The 23,348-nt window shown below is 44.8% G+C and overlaps 1 protein-coding gene across 1 annotated transcript; it reads right to left on the reverse strand.

Moving 5' to 3' along the window:
* Positions 1–310: 310 nt before the first annotated feature.
* On the reverse strand, positions 311–18,809 carry CDC42EP5 (CDC42 effector protein 5). Its single transcript, XM_063301190.1, has 3 exons — positions 18,723–18,809; positions 10,959–11,330; positions 311–5,239 (listed from the first exon to the last, which is right to left on the reverse strand). Exon 3 carries the CDS (start codon positions 5,237–5,239, stop codon positions 4,565–4,567), a length of 675 nt encoding a protein of 224 aa, XP_063157260.1. The 5' UTR covers positions 10,959–11,330; positions 18,723–18,809; the 3' UTR covers positions 311–4,564.
* Between the last annotated feature and the right edge of the window lie 4,539 nt (positions 18,810–23,348).

Below are 23,348 nucleotides of genomic sequence, written 5' to 3' on the forward strand. Positions count from 1 at the left end.
CCTCCAAGGGCTGAGTTTGGGTAACATGGAAGGATAGTATAATGATTACTGGTATGCATATGTGTGAGAGAAAGAGAACGAAGAGAAAAGCAAACTAAAGTCAGGAAGAACTGTAGAATTCTGAACAAGATTCCAAAATGTCTTGGCTTGCTTTGGGTATGATGCACCTTGACTTGGAATACCATTATAGCTCTTCTTCAATGGCAAAAAAACCCACCCTTGAACAGATCCAAAACTCCTTGCATGAACCAGCCACTAAATAGCACAGAGCATGGTGGGAATAGGGAGTTTCACTTACAGAAGAAAAGCATCCGAAACTAATTTGCTTTTAATTACAAGAAATATCAAACACTTTTTGGTCACTGTACAAATAGTAGGCTGATAGTAGGTTGGTAGTTAAACACATCGAGTGGGGGCTGTATAGACATTCTCTTACATAGCAATCCCATAAAATGAGCTATTATAAAATGATAAATGTATACATAGAGCCATCTTGCTACATTGATTGCAAGAATTATTTAAAAATAAAAAGATCTAAGGATCTGTGCGGATCTTAAGAAGTAGGTTTCAGAATTAAATCTTGGGTGGGAGGGTGAGAAGTTCGGAAATGCACACAAATATTGGAGAATAACGATCTGTGGTTTTACCGATCAGAGGCCAGCCTCAATCTCATTTGCAGTCAGTAACCAAACCTCATTAATGGAACAGCTTTAAAATCATACCACAAAGATAAAACACACTCACCACAGGGAAAAAAGTGTCCAGATTTCCCTATTTTAACATGGAGATAAAGAGTCTAGTGAAGGGCAGTTTGGGGTTACAATATACATTACCAGGCCCCTCCAGATGTGCTTGGGCTGCAACACCTGTCATGCTCACAGGATGGAGAATTTTGAATGCTGTAATCGTCACCACTTCTAAACTCAGGACCCACTTTTAACTCCAACCTGATACATGGGACCCAGTTTTCATTTTTTTAATATATAAATTAGAAACGTACTCCTCTTTTGGAGTATATTCACATTGCAGACATACTGCTTTAAGAAATGTAGCTTATGTTGGGTGGGTAGAGTTACCCAGCAAAGAAGAATAAAATAATGGAATTGTAAGTTTGCAGGGGACACACCCATATCTTTATTCTCTTCCTCCCACCCTCCAATCACCTCTTTGTCGTCCAATATTTTTATTTGTCTCCTTCATGAACAGCATCACACTTCTATCATCTTGTCACTTTGGGGGAGTCCCTTGCTGAAAATCAGAATTCTAGAGCAGTCTCCCACCATAAATTAGAGCTGTTGCGTTGACTATCTGGAGCAATAACTGGTTGTATATTGTGATTATCTGATGGAACACTCTTCAGCTAAGCTCCTGTTTGTAGTTGGCTGCAGTTGGGAGATACCTCCACCCATAATAAATCTGAGCCTTGAGCTGAAGACCAACATTAATTTATGGGACCCCAGCTTCTCTTGTAACTGTCTATACTGTACTTCCTAGAAAACGCAACCAATCTGCCCTAATACATTAAAACTCTTTTTAGACCTCACATGGAGAATCCCAAATGATGGAGAACCTCCATTTCCTTAAGCTTCTCTGATACCCCCTGCCCAAACTTACATTCTTCAGCTAAGAAACACCAGTACCACCATATTCACTTCCGGCCTTGAAATTGCTTGCTGGGACATGCAACCCAGCAAAACAAAATTAGAAAGCATGTTTCCCACCACAAAGCCAAGACAGCTTTCTAAGAAAGGAGATGTGACACATAAGCATGGTCACAATCTTAAAAAATCTTTCCCGCTCCCCCATCCCCACTCACCTTTCTCATTTGCAAAAGAGCAGAGATTAATAAAATACGTCCAGAGTTATATTAGAGCAGTGTTTCTCAACCTTGGCAACTTCAAGCTGGCTGGCTGGGTGGGGAACTCTGGGAGTTGAAGTCCACACAGCTTGAAGTTGCCAAGGTTGAGAAACACTGTCCTAGAGGATAGGTGGTAAGTAACTGAGATCCACTATAAATGTGTTTAGCTCTTTATAATCAGAGGGATGCGTCTGTTTTTTTAAATGGTATGCGCTCCCAAAACCAGACAAAAACAACATTGAATTTTAAATGAAACAGAGTTGGTATGATTATTTCTTCCCCCTCCCTTATATTAAAGATTACAATTCAGTAGCAACTATTGGCAAAGCTCACAGAACTGCATCCATAGCTTCCGGGGGCCACAGGTTACACATACCTTACCTTGTAGCAATGCCAGCTGTAGGACTGTACAAAGCACCCTTATTCCACCTTAATACTGACATATTTAAATCTTGTCCCATTTATGCAGAGAGACAGGAGGTGGTAACCCTCACTCTGGCGATGAAAACAACTTTTCTTTTTTGTAGCAGGTCGATATTTCAGAAAGGCCATAATACATTACAGTCCTATATACCTTTTCCATTACGATAAATGAATCAGGAGTAAGAACCCGAAGCAGAAACACGGTGGAATCAAGAACGTATAGCGATATTTCTCAGCCTTGGCAGCTTGAAGATGTGTGGACTTCAGCTATGCTGGCTGGGGAATTCTGGGAGTTGGAAGTCCACACGCCTTCAAGTTGCCAAGGTTGAGAAACACTCATGTGTAGACTAGATAAAGTTGTTTTCTATTTCCTGAAACAGCTTGCCAAAGCAATGTGATCCTGGTTACTCGATACTCAGATCTCAGCCTAGGAACAGGAGGATGGATAAAGGCTATGGGGCAGAACAGAGGGATAATGTAAGGGGGAGGCATTATCCCTATATAAGCATTCTTACATTTAGCACAAACAAATAAATCTACAGCTGTACCACCACTTCTTCATATTTAGACAGATTTGTTTCCCAACTGTTTACCATTAACCTTCCAAAAATGATTTATCCCAGATTTGACAATGTTCCCGCAGGCCAGTTCAGGGAAGCCAAGATAGTTGTAACAGAGTCTCCTTTTAAAAAGAATGCAAAAGAACTATCTGATGGGCAAAAGGACAAGTTATTAATTTGATGGATCAGGATCTGGGATTACAGAAGGGCTGTTCAAAAACACATTGGCCAGTGTAAATCCCTCTCCAGTTATTGCCGCTTCTCACCCACTGAGCTGTATTCAGCTTAAGAGCACCTTATTTAAAAGGGTATCCAGTTCACACTGGATGGAGATGCTGTCTATGGACATAACCCTGCCTTGCCGCCCGACCCCATCACAGCTTTAATGAAGAAAAAAAACAACAGATGCATATTTTTTCCACACGAGCATTCCAAGTTTTGTCCTTCATAAATAAATCCATTTAAAAAGTGACTAGCCAAAAGAGAAAGAAAAATAACACACGAATTGTTCCAGCTACCATGTCTGTTGAAAATTTTGTCCTTTTTTGTACATGAGTGGATTGTTAAAAACAGATGCCTCTTTTATACAGGGTGCAAAAAAAAATTGAGGTGGGCCACGGGGAGAAAATTCTGTCCCTCTTCATAGGCAACTAGGTGTGTGGCTATTTGCAGCTCACTCAACAGTCTCTTCTAATTATGACCAAACACCTTTTCTTCATTCTTCCTGCCATCTCCTTTTCATTTTCATTCTTCATTCAAGAAAACATGAAGAAGCCCTTCTGTTCTCCCTCTAACCAAGTTCTTGTCTTAACACAAGATCATCTCTTAAGAAATCTCACAACGGACACAGTACTGCTTTGGATATACAGATCCACAGGTGTAATAGCAAGAATGGATCAGTGAATGAATTCTGAAATGGAAGCTGTTGGGCTACTTCGTGTTCATCAGTTGGAAAGGGACTGGTGGACAGATGAAGACTTCATACCTTTGAATGTCACAACAGCATACATGTTGGCAGAAGAGACTGGCTACATAATGGGAGATGATTAGACAGAGTTTCCAAAACTGTATCATTCTGTCTTTGTTTGTTCTTCCAACAATGTGCCTGTTGGTTATGACTGTGTCCTCAAATTCTCTCAGTCTGTTCGCTGAGGTGGCCTTTCCTCAAAGTATATTCCAAGTTCATAGAGAGAAACCAACAGTGGGCAAGAGAGCTGGAATTCAAGATGGTTAAGTAAAAATGATAAACACAAGAGCAGTCGATGGACAGAAAGTTTCGTAACAGACTCGGTGGTATGTCACTTTGATTCCAGACAGAGAAGATGGGCTGAAGCCAAGATGTATTTTTCCAGTACAAGGAAGTCGCACTGCCCCAGGCCTTGGAAGGAATACAAGACATTGGGAAGTGGAGAGAGAACAAGGATTATAAGCACCTTCTGGAAGTTATTTTTCAAAAGTAGCATCAAGGACCTTGCCATGAGATTCTGATTGGCGTTTTCCTGTCTGAACTCAACAATAAGAAATCTGAAGGTATAATGCTTCTGTATGGGGAGGGGCAGGGATACGTTGGTGGATTAGCTAATAGTCATTTGCTGGCCATATTTGACCAAAGGGCTGCCAGTTGCAGACTATTGCAGTAGAGGCTGAAAAACTCTGCAAGAGAGGGCTGGCAGAAATTTTAGGCGTGGGGAAAAGAAAGGGCAAAGCCAGGATGTTCCTCCTCCTATAACCCAATTTCTTCATCCTGTTCATCTTCAAAACTGTAGCCCTGCCCTTCCTCTTCCTCCTCTTCTTCTTCCTCTTCTTTTTCATCCCCCTGCTGGGAGTACCCCAGTGGGCTTGAGCTCTCACCCCTCAGTGCTTCCTGCTCTTGCCCTTTAATACTGTCCCAGTCTTTATCCATCACTCCAAGCACATCCTCCAAGATGGAAGGCCCCAAGTCCAGCTGGAAAGAGAGAAGGGATTCAGCATGTTCCAGTGTGGGACTCTCCAAGGAGAACTTCTGTTGCAGGTCCCAACCTTCTCCATTAGGGGGCTTTTGTGGCTTCCAGTCAGCCTTCTCTGGGCTCTGCAGTACCACAAAGCTGCCATCAGGGGTCGAGGTTGCCGGACTCTGGACTACGCCATTCCCGCTACCAGGAGGAGACAGCAGTTCAAAGCAACCAGAAACATCTCCAGGAGAACAGAGGGACCCAGGAGACACTGCCACATCATGAGGCAACCCATTGGTCTTGGAGCCCCCATGGTTGCTGAGGAAAGATGTATCGCCAAAAGCATCACCCCCACGGCCAATGTGCATCGTATGTCGAAAGTCCCCCAAAGGGGCGCTAATCATGGCTCGATCCAGGCGGGGCCTCTTCTTGGAATGAGAAACTGGGGACTGCTTGAGGATGGGCATCTGAAAAGAGAGAGAAGAGATGAGGGTCCAAAGCATTCCCACTGGAACCAGCACAGCCTGCAAGTTCAATTACTTTCCTAAAGTCTGCCACAAAATCACCCACTGACACTCATGCATAGCCCATGGGACCAAAATGCTGTAGTGAGGATAAGGAGAGGGCTGCATGTCCCGTTGCAAGTTAGGAGTCCAAAGCATGAAACCAAAGCATAAGCTATTTGAATTAAGTCTATCCTTTTTGGCCTAAATGAACGTAATGCATTTTTAATCACAAGTTAATTATTTTACCAACAGCAGGATGTTTGCTTTTATTACTGATGTCACTTTGTGATAGCTCTCCATTGTAGCAGTCCTTGTCTTTACAGATCTTGCATTTTCTTTGACTTCATATCTACTGTGCCTCCTTTCTAGCCAATTATGAGTTTATCTAAGAGCCTTGTGTGGTGCAGAGTGGTAGGTGGCAGTACTGCAACCGAAACTCTCCCCACGACCCCAGTTCAATCCCAGTGGAAGCTGGATTCTCCCTCGGGTAGCCAGCTCAGCTCAACTCAGCCTTCCATCCTTCCTTCTGAGGTTGGTAAAATGAGCACCCAGCTTGCTGGGGAAGGTGACGACTGGGGAAGGCAATGGCAAACCACCCTGCCCTATAGTCTGCCAAGAGAACGTCGCGAAAGCGGCATCCCCCAAAGGGTCAGACGTGACTCGGTGCTTGCACAGGGGACCTTTCACCTTTCACCTTTCACATGAGTTTATCTGCAACTTAGAGTAACGGCACATGATTCACCATGAAATAGTCTGCCATAATAAATTAGTTCATCTTGAAGACAGCCAGAAGACAGTTGTGGCTTTCTTCAAAGAGATTTAGCCCAGGAATCTATGATATAAAAGAACAGTAATCTCAGAAGACAGCTTTCAAAGACAGCTACCCTGTTTGAATCCATTTCCTTCCAAGTTGCTGAGTGTGGTGAACATGGAGCTATCCTATTTTAGCTCCTCTGAGGTAGAGTAGGCAAAAGAGAGAAGCAGTTACTCCAAGGCTCTCTCTTAGTTTGGCTCATCCTACCAAACTCACCTAAGATGTACCAAAGCTCACAAGATTGATGCAAGAGCCGTGCAGGGGCCAATCTAGCCTTTCCTTCCTTTCAGTCTGAGGGGGTAAAGATTTTAGATTTTGTGGCAGAGTCTGGGATAAGTGAAAGAGTTGCAGGAATACCTGCTCTATCCTGACCCAGCTTAGGATTTTTTTCACCCACTGACCGCCCACATAACAACTTGTCCAACCAGTTCTTTGAATGAGGAACACTTAGGCTGCTCTGGGACACTCAAGTTCCTTAAGAAGAGGAGCAAGATCTGGAGGATGGAAGATAATCCTAAGGAGAACTTTGGAAGCCTAAAAGGGGAGACCAGAACTAGAAATCTTTGGTTATTTCTGCAACAGAAGCAGGATTTAGCTGCATTCATGGCAGAATATAATATATTCAGGATGTCACTGCTCTTCAATAGGATCTATGCCTGAATTTACATAAGACACCAAGGCATTATTTACTTAATTATGGTTTATTAAACAACCCACAGTTGCCCAGTTCAAACACATCAACCCATGGTTAGGAAACCACAATAGCTGGATTCCCTCAGCACAGTAAGCTATGATGGTGTAAAGGGTTTCTCAACCAGGGTTCTGCGAGAGGTCACTAGGGGTTCCCTGGGAGATCATGATTTATTTGAAAAAAGTATTTCAAATTCAGGCAACTTCACATTAAAGAGGTAAGATTCATTCTTTATTTTTAGTTTAAGAACACTGTTAATGCATATGTACGGGCCTACACATGAAACGAATATAATAATTTTGTAACTTCTGGCCTATATTTCAGCCTGAATGCGCAGGGGTTCCCTGAGGCCTGAAAAATATTTCAAGGGTTCCTCCAGGGTCAAGAGGTTGAGAAAGGCTGGTGTAGCTTGTTGTATGAATCCAAACAAAGTCTGCCCATGGAATGGATGCATTATCCAAGAAACAGGGAGTTCCTTTCTATACAATGCTGTGGACACTCATGGTAATCAAATCAGAAGTATTGTTAGATAATTTGGTATGGAATTTGAGGTGTGGAAGGAAATGGGAATGAGCTTTCCTTCCCTTGACTCAAAAACAGAAAGTCAGACTGCAAAGGAGACCAACCTTCTCCAATTTTTTGGATGCTTGCCCCCAAGTCTTGTCCTGATGGCACAGTGGCCACCCTACACACAAGATGGACGAGGCAAACAGACGCTGGCGTTTCCTGCCTCTCCTTGTACCTGCCCAACATTGCAGTGTTCTTGTCTGAGGTGTGATGATCTAATGGTGAGAGATGATTCATGTTGACTGGGAACAATGGAGCTGCACTGGGGGTGGAAGAGAGACGTCGTCTGGGCAAGTGCTAGACTGGGGAGGCAGAGGAGGGACAGGCAAAGCTTCTCTTTCTCTCCTGAGATCAGAAAGCGCTGACAGAAGTGGAAAACAGCCTAAAAGTTGAGTCAGCTGTGGGTGGTAAATAGACCCAGCGTATCAGGAGGCAGGGAAAGAACCCAGGAGTCCTGATTCCTAGCCTCTTCTAAGCTCCTAAGCATTGCTCCTTTTCCTTGATATCCAGGAAGAAAAGTTAGCTACTAATCTCCCACTTGTCTATGAACCACTTTGATGCCAATGCCAGTTTCAGGAGTTGGGAGAGGAAGGATGAGGGCCTTTTCCTTCGTGGCTGAGAAGGGATGAGGAATAAAGGACATCATTCCTTTTTACTGAAGAAAGTATTAGAAGCACACAAGGAAAAAGCCAATAGCCTAACAGTCTCCAGAGGTGGTAGGAGGGACAATCCCCCCGGCACTTCAAGAGTGTCATTTCCTCATGGTTAATCTGTTTAGGACCGTACCCTAGGTGTCCATGGGATCCACCACTTTTGCAAAATGACGACAGCAGCATTCCAGCATCACCCCACAAGCTCCTTCCCTTTCACACACAGAAGCAGCATCGTGACATGCGTATAAAGGGGGAGCTTGCATTGCATCTGCACAACACTGCTTTCGGCTGTTCTACCAAACAGATCTACCTGTTAGTGGCTGCCACTAACTGTTTGGTAGAAATAAAGCCAATTCTCCCCAATTCCCCTCAGTCAGTTCCAAAATGGTATTTCAGAACATGCAGGGACCCAAACATCCCACCTATCCAAAGCACCAACATTTTTGCTCAAGATTGCAGTGTGGCTATGGAGGGCAGCCACACAAAAGATGCAATTACTTCAAAGAACTTTTTGGAATTACATCCAAAGTGTGCACAGCCGGAAGACCTGTGACACAGCCTGCAATGATCGGAAAACTGTCTCAGATCTGCCTAAATGGACAGACCTCGTCAACCCTTCCACAAGAAGCACCATCATCCTATCTTCCTTGGTTCATGCCCTGCTACTCTTCCTTTCTCCCATACATCACCTCCCTTTGTAGAGTCCTTGAAACATAAACCTGGTGTCACTGCCAGTATTATTCTTGAAGGCATGATAGACTTCTACAAACATTATTAGAGCTCTAATGGAACAAGCCAGCATTAATGGGACTGTCAAGTAGTCTCCTATGCAGGCCAAGGAAGGGGTCCAAGCTTGCTTGATTTCTATTGAAATTTATGGTACTTATCCCACGATGACGCATATTTGGAAGGGGGTGCTTAAGTGCAATCCTTTCAATGTCAGATTCCTTGACTACTAATTTAGGGGACAGTTGGCCACCAAGTGGCATAACTGCCCACTTATGATGGGTCTGAACCATCAGTGATGCTACTTCTTATTGATGGAAGGAGCAAAGAGGGAGAAGGGGAGGGAGCCAGGCGTGTGTTTCTCTTCTGAGATGAAGTTTAAATCAAAATGTCAAAGAGCTCGAGAAGGCTGGCTACCCTTTAAGAACACAAATGAATTAGCTGGTTTTGATGGGAAAGTGCTCTAGTATTGAGAAGACCTAGAGGGGATGGGAGAGAGGGTCAAAGTCCAGGCATTTACAAAGCAGTTGGGTGGGGTGGGGTGGGGTGGGGTGGGGTGGGGGGACTATCTTGAGGAAGCCTTATGCATGTATTTGTGGGAAGCATCACATACACATACCGCAGGATAGACAATTGCCTTTGAGAATGGATTGCCCTCAGCTATTCCTCTGATCAAACAGGGCTTGTATCAAATGAGTGTATTTTCCATCAAGGCCTTTTGCTTGAGGCTCCAAATCACCACTTGAGGGCTGTGTGGAGAGAAGAGCTGCAGAACTTGTGGACGAGAGACTTTTATTTTGTGTGGTTTTAAAAATGCTTTTCAGCAGAATCCTAGCCTTCGGCAATGGCACCTTGGCTGTACACCACAAAAACACACCAAGGCTGCATGCAGAAATGCCTGGGACAGGGAGCAGCTGAGAATCAGAACCACTGGATCTGACACCATCTTGGTGTGGTTCCAGGCAGGCTTACTCTACAGCCTCTTGGGAAAATACTGTATATCTATTCCTTTCCCCTCCATCCTTCCCCTTGCTGCGGATGACAGATATGGTTACTGGCCCCAGAGGACAATGACGGAATTTCCTGCAAAAATTGACACGAAGGCTTTGGAAATGCTTGTGTGCAGCTGGGACTAAGGAAACAGTTGGGCACTGGGCAGGGGTGGGGTCCAGGGGAACTGTCTAGCTCAGCTCGTGACAGAGCAGAGCAACTGAGCCTGTGTGGAGAAGAGGCCCATACTCCGGGTTTCTCTGGAAAAGACCCTAAAACCAGCAAGCAGGAGGTAGAGAAATTGCTGGAAGCATGTATCCTGGGATACTACAGAAAGAATGACACCTAATGGGCTACTGGGCAAAACACAGAGTAGGGATTTCAAGGTGTTGGTTGGTTGACCAGGAGAAAAATCTGGGGAGCCACAGCAGGAAGGAGTTAGTGGAGAGCTAGAAGGAAAGAGAAGTTTTACAGCAAGAAGTTTTTATATCAAGAGCCAGGTTCTGCAAGAGGAGAACCTAAAAACAGCACGGGAGAAGCTGGAAGGTGGTTTTGCTGTGCCAGGGAAAACATCCCAAGAAGTCCAGGCAGACATCTGTGGCTGGGGAATTATTTGGTTTAGCCACAGCCCCCACTCTGTGTCTTGCTTTCAAGACCTGGCTGCTGCTTGATTTATCGCCCCTCACTTATTCCTCCCCCTCCAGACACATGCACACGGAGAGGACTTTTTGCTACCACGCCCCCAAGTTTCTTTTTAATCCTTGTAAAAGATTAAAGGTCGCCTCACCCCATGCATTCCCCTCCTGCAGACACCGTCCTTTCCCAGTGCACGTGCTGCCCAACTTCTTAGGGTGATCTCCTCTCCAGGAGAACTCGGAAGCTCCCTTTGCACTCTTTATCTGCTCTCCGGACTCCTGGGTCTCATTCTGAAACCGCGATCCTTTGGTAGAGAAGCTGGCACCCTAGTTTCAGCCCACCGGCTAGCCGTGCTAAATCTCACGCAGCAGCAGGAAACCCACGAGCCCACTTCCTGGCTGGCTTCCCTCCTCTTTTACAACAGCCTAAGCTACGGTCACAGTACCCCCCCCACACGCCCCAACCCCGCCTGACCCACACCCCCCCGCATGTAGCCAGGAGAGCTGTCAGATGATTCAACACATGTCTTTCTCCAGCTGCCCACCCAGAGCTGCCAGGCACCGAAAGAAGAGGAAAAAAAAGTCATTAAATTAGCAAACTCACCTTTGCTGAAAGGAAGACGCCAGCTGCCTTTTCCCCACACCTCAAGTGACTCACAGGAACGTCCCTCTCCCTTCCTGCTTTTGTAGTCGTCCCAGTCCGCTGCCTCCGCCAAGGGGCAGTGCCAGAGCAACCCAAGCCACAAAGAAGCTCTATATCCTCCCAGTGTTCTGAGTTGGATCCTGTTCCACTTTTGTCCTGCAGCGTCCGGGAAGTTGGCTTAGAGTTCTCAGAAATCCCCGGAAAACTTCTTTTTTCCCCCTTTCATTTGTCCACCTCTCGTGCCCTCCCCTGTTCTTTTCCTCCCAGCTTTTTCTTCACCAGCCTTCACTCCACCCCTCTTGGGTGGTGGCCCAGAAAACGATTTAGTTATACCTGAACAAAAAAGAAGAAATCGTGGTTGTCAGAAACGCCCACAAAATCCAAACTGCGCCACAGAGGATACAAGCCCCTAATGTGACAGAGCGAGACCGGGAACCGGGAGCCAAAACAAATATTATCCCGGGGAAGGAAATTTAAACACATACCCACACATTAGGGGGAAAAATAACCCCCTCCAACTTTGTATAAAGTTCAGCACATTCCTGAATTCCGGAGTTTGGCTGGCATACGGAAACCGAGCTAAGGACAGGCTAGGGGCTGAGTGGTGGACAATGCGGGGATCTGAAGGGAGCGCCGCTAAATGTCAGGCTTTGAAAGTGAAGTGGCACGCACAAACAGACACACACCCAGACCAGTTAAAGACAAGGATGGCAGAGCTGTTTTCACCCTTTGCCAAAGAAACCAGGCAGTCAAATGGGGGGGGGGGGGGGAAGAGGGCCAGACACATGAAACAGTTTTAGAACTGCCTTACTTTGAACTACAGTTACATCCCTGAAGGGGATCAGCAAAATGGAACCACCAATACAGATAGTCAGAAATGTAAGAAGTGGCTGGCTGAGGGCACATTCCCTTACAGGCTGAGCCAAGTTCCCTAGTCCTCCACGACTGAAACAGACAAGCACATAGCACAAACCTCCACTTCGAAACCCCCACCCCCAGCTTTCTAGTCCTTAGGGTTGGTTCTGAAGATACGACCATGCAAAATTCTCCTCATCCTATGTTCTGCATCTTTCCCAGATCATTTCAGCTCTTCTGTATGGTGGCAGGAGCAGCAATTTTGGCAAGAAACATACTCTAAGCATACATATTTAAAATATACCTTAATTTAAGAATATCTTCCAAAGCGTTTTGAAGTCTTTTAAAAGTAGTAACAAAAGCTTCAAGTCAGTTTTTTAAAAAAAAAGAAGAATGCATGTATTAATGCACATGTGCATGTATTTATACATAAGTGCACAGAGACACTTAAACAAAAGAGTTATAATTGATGTACCATTCCAGTACAATGCAATAAACACATTAATAACAATACATCAGATGCAGTATAGATCAGCATTTAAAATACATCCTGGTTTAAAACCTGTTTTGGCAAGCAGGACGCATTCTGTTGATCAGCACAAAACGTAATTCTTGCTTTTTTAGCATCTCATACACATTTTAAAAAACATAATAACTGGTGAGTAATGAGAGAAGGAAAGAAGATAGAGATAGTTACCAGTCCTCAACTTTCAATGTAAAACCCTTCATCAATAAAAATCTACATCAGCAAGAAAAGCTGCATCAGAGCATTTCCTTCTAATACACCAGCTCTTTTTTTAAAAGATTGCTTGTATCCAGGTTTTTACTATAGCTTCCTTATTATCTCATTATAAGCTGCCTGAATCGGTACTTATAGTAGAAAGATGGGCTAAGAAATCTAACAGGCATATACATGGGTTAATGCAACAGCAGTTACTGTGTAATGCAGTGTGTCCCGCACATATCTCCTCATTACCCGATATAATCCTTGAATTGAACAGTAGTACAGAAATAAAGTCCAAATCCAAAAATTTCTGCCAACTGTATCTTAACTTTCACCAAGAAGCTCATCTTCTCCTTTTGGAGAATGGGTGAAGAGACCCAGAGATAAATGTTTCCTTTGTAATAAATGAGTATCACAATAGGGATTAAGGAAGGGGCTCTTGAATCAGCCTTGATTCCAGGAATCCCTCCCCATTTTTTTAAAAAAAATGGAGCAATGGGCTGAAACCAGGGTTGAGAACATGGCGGTGATACAGTCCCTGCGTTCCAGTGGATTGATGTAGGGAAAGAGGGTGAGATTAGGGGAAGGAACAAAGACTAAAAAGATGAATGGTTCAAGTGGGGAAGACTGATTGCCCTCAAGATTCGTTATGTTTTCCTTAAAATAAAACTGGGAAGATAGATCTGTGTTGGTATGTGGAACACAAAGGTGAAGGAGTTTAGTGCAGACAGCAATAAATCTCAGAGTCAAGGACTTTTTATCTCTGCTTATGAGCATCAGGTTCAAAGCTTATATTTCAGAGTGGACAAAACAAGAAACTGGTAAAGAGATCAAAGGGTGAGTAAGAGCAGCAATGACTGCCTGCAGCCCCTTCTACCACGTCTTCCCCATCTCAGCATCTTTCTTGGTCTTCATTTAATTATACCTTTTCAGGGAAAAGGGTTGGGGAGCGTCCTCATTTCTTCATGCTCAAGTTGGCTTCTTTCAAGAAGTTCTTGCAACGAGAGGGGGAACATTAGCCCACTGGTCATCTGAACTGGGATATTTGATCTCAATCCTTCCTGTTTTATTACGTGTTAAATTGTAACTTTGTCTTCCTATTTTAGCCCTATAAAGATGGATTCCATCATGCAATTGGGAGAGGGGAAACCTGACATAAGAGACTACGGTTAGCTTAATGCAGGGGTAGGAAATAAACATATTGCCTTGGGATACCTCCTATGGGACCTTGGAGGCTCCCTGATCCACCTACCCCAAGTTTCCTTTCATTTTAAGCAAAGGAAACGGCGTGCTGTAGAGCGAGCATTCTGCTTTTAACATTCCCTTTCTTTGTAAGAAGGCCCTGGGCTCCAAATGTCTCTGCAGAGAATACAGTTGAAACCCCGGTTGGTTGTTTTGAAATGCACCACCTGCTCAAAAGAAGAAGAGAAGAAACTGAAGCGGGATAGGACATCTTGGAAGGGTTAGTGAGATAAAAACCAAAACAATTTCTCTTTGGGAAAAATGTCTTATGATTGCCCATGCCTAGGATGGTACCCATTTTGTGAGCAAGAAAACCCTCTTTCTGCAAGGGCATCCTATCCCATAGGCTCAAAAATCTTTTCAAAAAGCCATCAAAAAATAAGCATGCAGAGATGAGCAAGGCAGCCTTTAGCAAATCACCACCACCTAACTTCAAATCCCAGTGAGTATCACCTGTGCAGCAAGGGATGCTGGGAACTGTAGTTCAGAGACCCCTAAACTCAGTCTCAGGTTGCCCCCCCCCCATTATGGTCGCATACAAACCATAGTGTGATGGTCCTTAATTCAGCCTCCTGGGATTAATTTTGGACTCAAGAAACATAATTGTGAATTTAGATTAAATGCATCAGCTATTTTCTTGGAGTTCTGTACTGTTCTAATTAGACTAAAGAAAGAATTAGGAGTTTTCTCATCGAAGCTTGATAGTAACAGTATATCATATTATACTGTTATGATATAATGTATACATATTTATTGTAAGCCGCCCAGAGTCCCCCTGTTGTGGAGACATGGGAGGTGAATAAATTTATAAATAAATAAAATATTAAAAATGTGAAATACGTCTCAAGTCAAGAGCAGAAGCAACTACCATGGAGTAAATATGAGCATATTTAAATATAAGCAAAATATGGGACCTTTTGGGGGGGGAGTAGAGTATAGATTTATTAACTATACAAGGGGATCGACAATATGATTACAGAAATGTTTTTGTTTACTGGAAACATGTCTCTACTTTTCTGTGACTTTAGGCACTGGCAAATCGGTGTCCTCTAGATATTCTGGAGTTTAAGATCCACCAGCCTTGGCCAGCCAAAAGCCAGGTATTGAGGACATACAACCAAAACATCCAGAGAACTCCAGGTTGCCTACCCTCAATTAAAAACAGCTCATCTGCCCCAAAACAGAAATAAAATCCCTGTTCAATGGTATGCTAAAAATCCTCTTTGGTGTCCTGACTAAGCAAAGACCACACCGAGACGAGGAGAAAGTCTCTAGTGTTTTACTAACTGCTATTGTAGACAGAAAATCCTACCCAACTGAAGAAGCGTGGGAAAACCCAGACAGATAAACCCCAAAACTCAAGGCGGGTCTATTCTGGGTTTCTTTGAATGGCTGCTCAAAGCCTCTAAACTACACATGCGTTTTTCCCCCTGGAGAGGGGCCTCCTCCTGCTCACCATCCGTACTCATGACATTTGGTTCTCCTTTCATAAAGCCATCAGGATTTGTTCCCACACGTGCTGCTGCTTATCAGAATCTTAGTTTTGATTGTGCTGTCACGTGAAAAGTTTATGTACTATCCCCACACCAAGAGAGATGCATCAGCCACACACAGTGCAGTGGGATTCGTTGACTGACCTTTAACCAGAGTAAAACTGGACAGGCCTCCCCAATCTGGGGCATTCCAGATTGCAGAACTACAAATCCCTTCTAGCAAACCTGGGTGATGGGTGTTGTGGTCCAGAGAATACCAGGCTGGGCAAGGCTGGTGTAATGAGGTCCCAGGCATGGGCCAATAAGACAGAAGTTTCAAAGCTCTGTCCATAAATAGGGAAGTCAAATTTGGTCCCCCAGTGGTTGAGCAAGGAGCCCTGGATTCTTTGGAACAGAATCTGGTCTATGGAAACTCAAGACCGCTTCGTTGACGTCTTACGAAGATGTTACTTTTGTGTAACAGAGCATCCAAACCCTGTATCTATAATGCCTTTGCAGATGCAGAAGCTGAATCTTACTTATTTGGCATAGCAGCCACTCCCATTCAAGAGCTTTGTAATACAGCTCTTTTTGGGGTGCATGGTCATTATGAACTTAAGATTTTATTCAGTTGCAGTTCCAAAACTGCAGCTCAGTTCCAAGAGAGCCAGTCTGGTCTAGTGGTTAAGGCAACAGGCTAGGAACCAGGAGACTGAGAGTTCTAGTCCCACCTTAGGCATGCTGGGGGACCTTGGGCCAGTCCCTCCCTCTCAGCCCAAGAGCCAATCAGGCGTGGTATGAGAGTTCTAGTTCCGCCTTAGGCATGAGAGTCGGCTGGGTCACCTTGGGCCAGTCCCTCCCTCTCAGCCCAAGAGCCAATCAGGCGTGGTATGAGAGTTCTAGTCCCGCCTTAGGCATGAGAGCCGGCTGGGTCACCTTGGGCCAGTCCCTCTCTCTTCGCCCAACTCACCTCACAGGTTGGTTGTTGTGGGGAAAATAGGAGGAGGAAGGAGTATTAGGTATGTTCCCCGCCTTGAGTTATTTATAAAAATAAGAAAGGTGGGATAAAACAATCTAAAAAAACCCAACCAAATACGGGATAATAGGAATTTGAAATCAACAGGAGCTCTACCTGTCCATATAGATCTGCAGGAAAGCTACAGGGCACTCTAGTTTCCACCTACATACACACACGAGATCACAGATATCTGAATGTTGGATAGTCATACACCAAAGTGATTGTGCACACAGTACACAGAAACAGCAACATTGCCCTGCAAGATCAGGTGCAGAATTTCATCCAGGAGATCCTGGGATTGGATAATGTCAGACAGAAGTGAGAATACAGAACCATTTTCTTATAGGCCACTGCAGTTAATCCACCACACCCCAGCCAGCATTTCTTTCAAGGTGACAGATGTTATCCACCATACACCAGAGGAACCCTTTGCTCTGGCAAGTGAAGTGATAAGGAGATTTTCAAGTTTTATTGCTGTTGGTTGCAAATAGTCAAGGAATGAGTTCATGTAGAAGCTGGGTGTCTAGCTTCTCTTTCCTTGCTAGGATGTTAAATAGCAACACTTCTCAAAGTGGTTCGGCACCTCTAATTAAAAGCTAAACGCTGAATTTGGGTTGGCTACAGATTTTCTTCTATAATGTTCTGCCTACACCAGTGTTCCTCAACCTTAGCAACTTAAAGATGTGTGGACTTCAACTCCCAGAATTCCCCAGCTAGTGATAAACTGTTGCCTCTGTGACCAGATCTGCCTATGGGCTTCCTCAGGCATCTGACAGGCTGGCTGCTGAAAGCAGGAGGCCTAATGTAACAATTCAACAAGGTATTTATTCATTTATATCTCAGACTGATATCCCACCTTCCCTTCAGGAGCAAAAGGTGCTCCTACACAGTGCTGTTTCCTTCTACTTTTTCCCACAACAACCCTGTGAGGTAGGTCAGGCCGGGGCAAAAATAGAGGCTGAAAAGCAAGACTGGCAGTTTTGCAGAGAACAAGACTGGTATGCCTAAGATTGCAAACCTAACTTCACAACATTAAAACAGCGAGAGAGAAAAATCAATCACTTACGCAAGAAGGGGAAAAAACTGGTCACATGGTGCCATTCAATAAAGAAACCCAAATTATATAACAAGCAGAAGATCCATGGCATCCCCCCCCCCCCCACGAAGATCGGGAACATGCTTCAAACACGACTCCTACCGTGTGATCCTCAAAGGTGTGGCTGGGAGGACAGACCTCAGCCCAAATAGGGCGGGTTTTGCCTGCGGGAATAGGCTGCGTTTGCTCAGTGCAGCTCACCGACAGACATCATTACGAAAGTTCAGAGGAAAATCCGCAATTCTGCACTCCAATAGCAGCGTCAGCCCAACGGCCCAGCCACCCTGAGTCCCTAGTCTATTGGCAGCCCTATAAATGAAATAAATACAGAAATAAACTTCCCCAACTTTTACATAAAATAATCACTGCTGCTCCGGGCACCAATTCATTTCTCCCCAGCTTATTTCTCCAACGCACGGTCTGTCGGCGCTTCCACGCAGCCCTGCCTCTGCCAAATGCCACCAGAAAAACAATATTGTCTGACGCGCAAGTTCTTGGACAAAGGGGAGTCTTCGCCCAAGATCTTCCAGAATGCCTCCATCACCAACACCATCACTTCTTAACCCAGTGCCCTCCAGCCCAGGTGGACTACAGCTTCCATCCTCCTCACTCCGCATGGCCAGGGTCCTGCAGAACCAAGACGATCCGAGCTGTCACACCTTTAGAACGCACAAGGAAAGGGAGGGCTGATGGCAACCGGAGGAAGAGCAAAGGCTCGGGCGGCCCCGCAATTCTACGCCCTCCATCCTTTGTTTCGCCGTTATTGCCCGCCTTCGGTCATTTGTTTCGGGATGGTTGGATTCATCTCCTCGCATCCACTGGCTCACGGTTCCTCACCCCACATATTTCCGTGCCACATTTCTCCAGGCCGCCCCACCCAGACCCACCTCTCTGAGGTGGACGCAGCGAGAGCGGCGAAGCCCAGGGATTCCTCCACAGCAACGCCTTTCCTGCGAAAAACCGCAATTTCACTTGCCCGCTCGAGCTCCGCTCCCTTCCGCAACGAACCCCACACGCGCGCTCCCTTTTGTTCGGCTCCAACCCACTCGTCCACGCTGCCCCCCACGAAGGGATCCTTCAAGCTGTGCCGCTCCCATCTGCAATCACCTTGACGCGATCCCCCCCCCCCCCCGTTTCTAACCCACTAGGCGACACGAACCCAAGGATCCTGCTAATCTGGCGCGATCTCAAGAAGCTTTTCCTTCAGAGACCAGGACTTCTGGCCCCCCGCTCTGCCCCTTATCATTCTCTTTTCGTCGTCCCCCCGCCCAAACCGGAGCAACAATCCCGGTCTTTTATACCGGCGACGCGCTCTTACCTGGAACATCACTCTCTGCCTCTGATCCAGCTATTCCCTTCAAGCCAGCAGTTAAAAGGGAGGGGGTGTGTCCCGCAAGCCGCGCCCACTTCCCCGGGGTTGTTGCCCTAGCTGTCTTTTTCTTAAAGGGGCAGCCTCGGGCCGCGATTCGGGGAATAATTGCAGGCGCTCGGGACGCTGAACAAACAAACGGCCCGAAAATGGAGAGGGGGTTGTGGGGAGAGAAATGCCTTTCCAGGAGACCCAGAAGAAGACTGTAGATCTTGGAAAGGAGGAGGAGGAAGAGGAAGGGGAGGCAGAAGAGAAAGTGCATTGCTGGAAAAGGGACTCTCGCTTCATCCCGCCCCCCCGCTCCAAGGCTTACCCAGCCCGAGGATGGAATTTCCTGAAAGTTTCTTTCCCAGAGAGAATTAATTAGTTCCAGATGGAAGGGGGGGGGGAGCGGGAGGAAAAGCAGGAGGATCGTTGGAATACTGTAGAGCGGAGGAGAAGGACCCTGGAAGGTATGGAGGGGCCGCCTTTCCCAACCTGGCGCCCTCCAGAGGGGTGGGTTGCTGTCTCCGCGATCCCCTCTCCGGGCCACGTGCCTTCTGCTTTAGGAGCCAGGCCAGAGCGGGCAAGAGAGCGCGGGACGGAGACGCGGGCGAGGGTCGGGTGGGCAGCCACCAAACGACTGGCTGGCTGGCTGGCTGGCTGGCTGAGCGGCGGCGGCGGCGGCGGCTTCGCACGTACAGAGCAGAGCAAGCCTGTTCTGGGCACGTGCGCTACAGCCTGGCCACGTCTGCTGCTTTCCAGCTTGTGAACGCCGAGCGAGCTCGTGGGAGAGCGGGGCCTGAGGTCCTGCGTCCAGCGGGTAACCCGAGGCTTCAGGGCGCGGGGGACTCCCTGCCCGCTGGCTCTGAGGCGGAGAGGCGGCCAGAACGCAGCTTCGCGCCCAGCTCCCTTGCCGGGCCGGCGAGGGCGGAATGGGAGCGGTTCTCCGGGAGCTTTGGGGAAGGGATGACTCGGGAAGCGCCGGCTTCTCCCGGCTCCCGCCCGGCCCGGCCCGGCTCGGCCCTTCTGCGGCGAGCGCGCCCGGCCTCGGCTGCCTTCGCGGGGGGACCTCCGCGGCCGGGGCCGGGCGCGCGGGGCGGATGGGAAGGGGCCTCAGCAATCGGGGCCGCGCCAGCTGGGGAAGAGAGGCCGCGTCTTCAGGGGGAGTCTCTTGGGGACTCCGCGGCAGCACCGGAGCTGGCGCTGGGTGGGGCCGACTTCCATTCTGTCTTTTTGCCGAGTTCCCATTCTCTCCCCCCCGCCCCTTTCTCTTTCTCTTTCCCATTCTTTTAGTTTTTATTCTTTCTCTTTTCCATTCTTTTCTTTTTCTTTTTCTTTTTCTTTTTCTTTTTCTCTTTATTTTTGTTTTTTCTCTTTCTCTTTCTCATTCTCATTCTCTTTCTCATTCTTTCTCATTCTTTATTTTTTTCTCCCATTCTTTCCCTTTTCTCTTTTTCTTTCTTTCTCTTTCTCTTGTTTCTTTTCTCTTTCTCATTCTTTTCTTTATTTTTTCTCTTCCGTTCTTTTCTTTTTTCACTTTCCCATTCTTTTTTCTCTCCCATTTTTTCTCTTTTCACTTTCCTATTCTTTTTTCTCTCCCATTTTTTCTTTTTTCTCTTTTCATTTTCCCATTCTTTTCTTTTTTCTCTTCCATTCTTTTCTTTTTCTCTTTTTCTCTTTTCATTCCTTTTTCTCTTTGCTTTCCCATTGTTTTCTTTTTCTCTATTTCATCTCTTTTCCCTTTCTCATTCTTTTTCTCTCTCTTTTCTTTTTTGATGTTCTCTTCTTTCTCTCTCTTATTTATTTTGCTTCTGACATCCGCTTTTCCTTTCTCTTTCATGCACAAGCTGTCAGGGAAGAGGCAGATTGCTCTTCACAGAGGTCTAAACTTGTGGCTTCTGAAATTAGGTTGTCCAGACAGGGGCTCTTAAAACTCTAGCCTGCCCACCCTTCCTCTAAAATTCTTCCCCACCCAGGCACATAGCAAGCCACTGCCTATGAATGCAGCCCAAAAAGAGGGGTGCCCCTGACTCTTGTGAAACAAAACAAAAAAGGATCAAAAAATAAAATCACAGCCCCCAAAAGGTTGAGAAATAACCCTAACCCTATAATAATGTAAGCAATGAGAAAAAATACAAATACAACATTAAACTTAAATGTGTAAATGTATAATGACCATCATGTGAGCGATATTATACCCTAGTTTATAAGGACAGTATAATAAAATGCTTATAATAGCCAATATACAGTATTTGTAAAACAGACCAATACAGTAAGTTACATACTAACATCAGCCAAGCTTGTTTTGATGATCTGCATCTTCGTTGGCATATGGTTGTGTACTAATGCTGCAGTGTCTTTCTAGTAAAATTATCTAGAACTTTGAAGTGAGCTTTCAGAAAGTAATACCTACAGAGCAGAATGATTTTTTCCCAGCAATTACAAGCACAGTGAAAACAGACTAGCAGTGTTGGGACAAGTCACATAATATCAACACCACTGAGAGGTTCTAGTAGGACAACTTCAGCCTTCTGTGCTTCTCACTCCCATGACACCTGGTCAGGAAAACTTTAGGAAATGTTTAACAGGCATGGAAGCAATAATGGTCTCTTCTTCGTACCAGCTCCACATTAGAACCTCTAGATAGATTTTTCATATATATATTTTTTTTTGCTAATCCTTTTTAAAACAAGAAATGAGAAACTGTATTGTTGCAAGCAAGACTGTTTTACAAAGCAAGGAAATAATCCTTTCCCCCACTCCAACATTGCTATTTGTCCAGGGATGAATGCAAATCAGCTTCCCTCCCTTGGTAAATAGAAACTGAAGTCATCTCTCTTCTTGTCAGAGGTCATCACCACATATTGTAAAAACAACATCCATAGATTAATCTCTGTTTATCTGCCCTGAGTATTTGCTATCCAATCAATTTCGGTAGGAGCCCTCGATTCTATCAAAGCCAGTAATAAAATTCCTATCCCCTTTCAGAACGCTACTCATAATTTTATATACCTCCAATATATAGTCTCTTGGCCAATTGTTGGCATTTCAAGTACTGTTGTCCTCTTCTTGTTATTAAGGTTGTCTTTTTTTTTTCTTTGCACCTTTCCAGCTCTGAATCAGGTTTTGAATGTGATCAAAATCAAACTTGCAGATCTCATGAAAAGACTATTTTACCAAAATCTTGAACTCAGTCCTATACGACTTGTTTACTGACGGTCGAGTCCTGCTGAGTTCAGTGGGTTATTGCCCCACTGAACCCAAGACTAAGGGTGCAATCTCACAGTTTTATTGAGATGCAACCTTTTCTGTATGCATCCTTTTTATATAATTTTATTTTTTTAAAATTAAAGGAAGATAAAAACTAATACTGTATAAAGTAAAAAAAAAGAAATTGAAGAAAAAGCTAAAAGTGCAAGAAGGGGGGGGTAAGTAAAAGAAAAATAGAAAAGAAAGAAAAAGAAGTACTGTAGCTTCCAATCGTCTTTACAGTACAATTATAAATTTACCTCTTACTCTATAGCTACAACTTAACTCTCTTCTTTCTATAATCTATCCTGTCTAATCATGAAAACCATAAATCATAAGTCCATTTTTTTCTGTTTCACGCAAAAAGTCCATAAGGGGTTTCCAGTCAGCAATAAACGTAGATATCGTCCTTTTCTGCATGCATCTGATGAAAACTTAATCTTTATGGACCTGTCAGACATTTAGGTGCCAGAAGACATTCTGTGTCTGTACTGTAACAGTCATAATTAACCCTCTAGAAATTCTTAGTTGATTCTCTCATTCAACATTATTTTTGAACTCATTAATCTGAATGGGCATGGCAATGGTGATTTATCAGATTGCCAGAGTTAATGGTCATTTATTTATTTATTTATTAAATTTATAGAGCTGCTCATCTCATGCATGTGACTCTGGGTGGCAGACTCAATTAAAACACAAAGCTAAGCAACATAATTCAAACACAACCATTAAAAACCAGTTAAAATCAGTTAAAAACTGTAATAACAAAAAGGGGAGAATGCTTTCTAAATTTATATTTATAGGTTATATTGTCTTCCAATAGCTGAGAATTGTTAGTTAGCTCTTTTACCAGTTTCCTTTGCCCGTTATCATTATAAATACCACTAGGGCCATTATTTAACTATGCCAGATTCCAAGTTGGTTTAGTGTGACCATTCAATAAATTCAATCAACCTAACTTTGTTAAAGCAATCAAAGTCAATTAAGAATGGTAATGGCTAGACAACCCCCCCCCCTGTGCTCCTAACTAAACTGAATTTCTTGCCTCCCTATTGTAAAAAAACAAGTATAAGCTGTAAGGAGGGTCATTTTTTGCTTGTGTTATCTCAAAAGATAAAATAGGAAAAAGAAATAACATGTATTATGCTAAGTTGATTGACAGATGGAAGTACATGAATAAGATAATGCCTGAACGACTAAATCAGATTAAAGCTTCCACTAGTGCTCGTAACAAATCCTGGTTCAACTCACCCACCTCCCATCATTGCACAAAGCCAGACTGGCAAGATGTAGCCTACACACGATGGAATTCCGGTGTCCTTCAGCTATTGCTAGCATGGCCAA

Source organism: Candoia aspera, chromosome 4 (assembly GCF_035149785.1).
Source record: "Candoia aspera isolate rCanAsp1 chromosome 4, rCanAsp1.hap2, whole genome shotgun sequence".
Classification (NCBI taxonomy): Eukaryota; Metazoa; Chordata; class Lepidosauria; order Squamata; family Boidae; genus Candoia; species Candoia aspera.